Source organism: Penaeus monodon, chromosome 21 (assembly GCF_015228065.2).
Source record: "Penaeus monodon isolate SGIC_2016 chromosome 21, NSTDA_Pmon_1, whole genome shotgun sequence".
NCBI classification, from domain to species: domain Eukaryota; kingdom Metazoa; phylum Arthropoda; class Malacostraca; order Decapoda; family Penaeidae; genus Penaeus; species Penaeus monodon.
In genome coordinates, this window is record NC_051406.1 from 37094621 (window position 1) to 37095295 (window position 675).

Sequence of the window (675 nt, forward strand, 5' to 3'; positions counted from 1 at the left end):
CTGCACGTGTACGCATATACATATAAGTTTACATGCGTGCACATTTGTGCATAAAGGGAAAGCTTGATTTCGTGTCCACGTCCCCCTAACAACCTAACCTGGGATGCAAGGGCACCTAACACTTGTGACGCCCCGAACGGCCCACGCGAGGGCGGCGTTGTGGCGTAGTCGTAGCCAGCAGCTTTGTGTGCAGATTGTCTCCTCGAGACCTTTCCCTGCCACAGCCCTGACCCCTGTCTGCCTTTCCCCAAGGACTGCAAGCAGAGCATGAAGAAGAAACAGTTTTATGAGATGGACGGGAAGCCCGTGTGCCCGGCGTGCGTGGGCGTGTCCGACGACGAAGACGAGTAGGCGCAGAGGGACGAGCAGCAGCGGGAGAAGCAGACTAAAAGACCACTCGCAGAGGCAGACGAGAGGGACCGGGACGAGGGACGAGTTGGGAAAATAAGTGAAGCCAAGAATTAGTCTCGACGGGAAAGAATCAGCGTGAGATTGTCAGAGAAGACAGCTGTGGATATTTTTCTTCTATTAATATATTCTATTCTTTATTTTACTGACATCACGGCTTCAAGATTGTGTATGTGAAAACGTGATCGCCTTTCTCTTCACTCGTGTTATCCCAATCACGCAGAAGACACAAGCGGAAACAAACGCAGCTAATTAATGGATCAGCTA

At 51.0% G+C, this 675-nt stretch overlaps 1 protein-coding gene across 1 annotated transcript in view; it reads left to right on the forward strand.

Moving 5' to 3' along the window:
- LOC119586447 (LIM domain-binding protein 3-like) overlaps nucleotides 1–426 on the forward strand; it is a gene marked incomplete in the record, with an annotated part of 85993 nt that extends 85567 nt beyond the window's left edge. The window contains 1 exon segment of the mRNA XM_037935179.1: nucleotides 253–426. Coding sequence (XP_037791107.1) covers nucleotides 253–351 — 99 coding nt within the window.
- Between the last annotated feature and the right edge of the window lie 249 nt (nucleotides 427–675).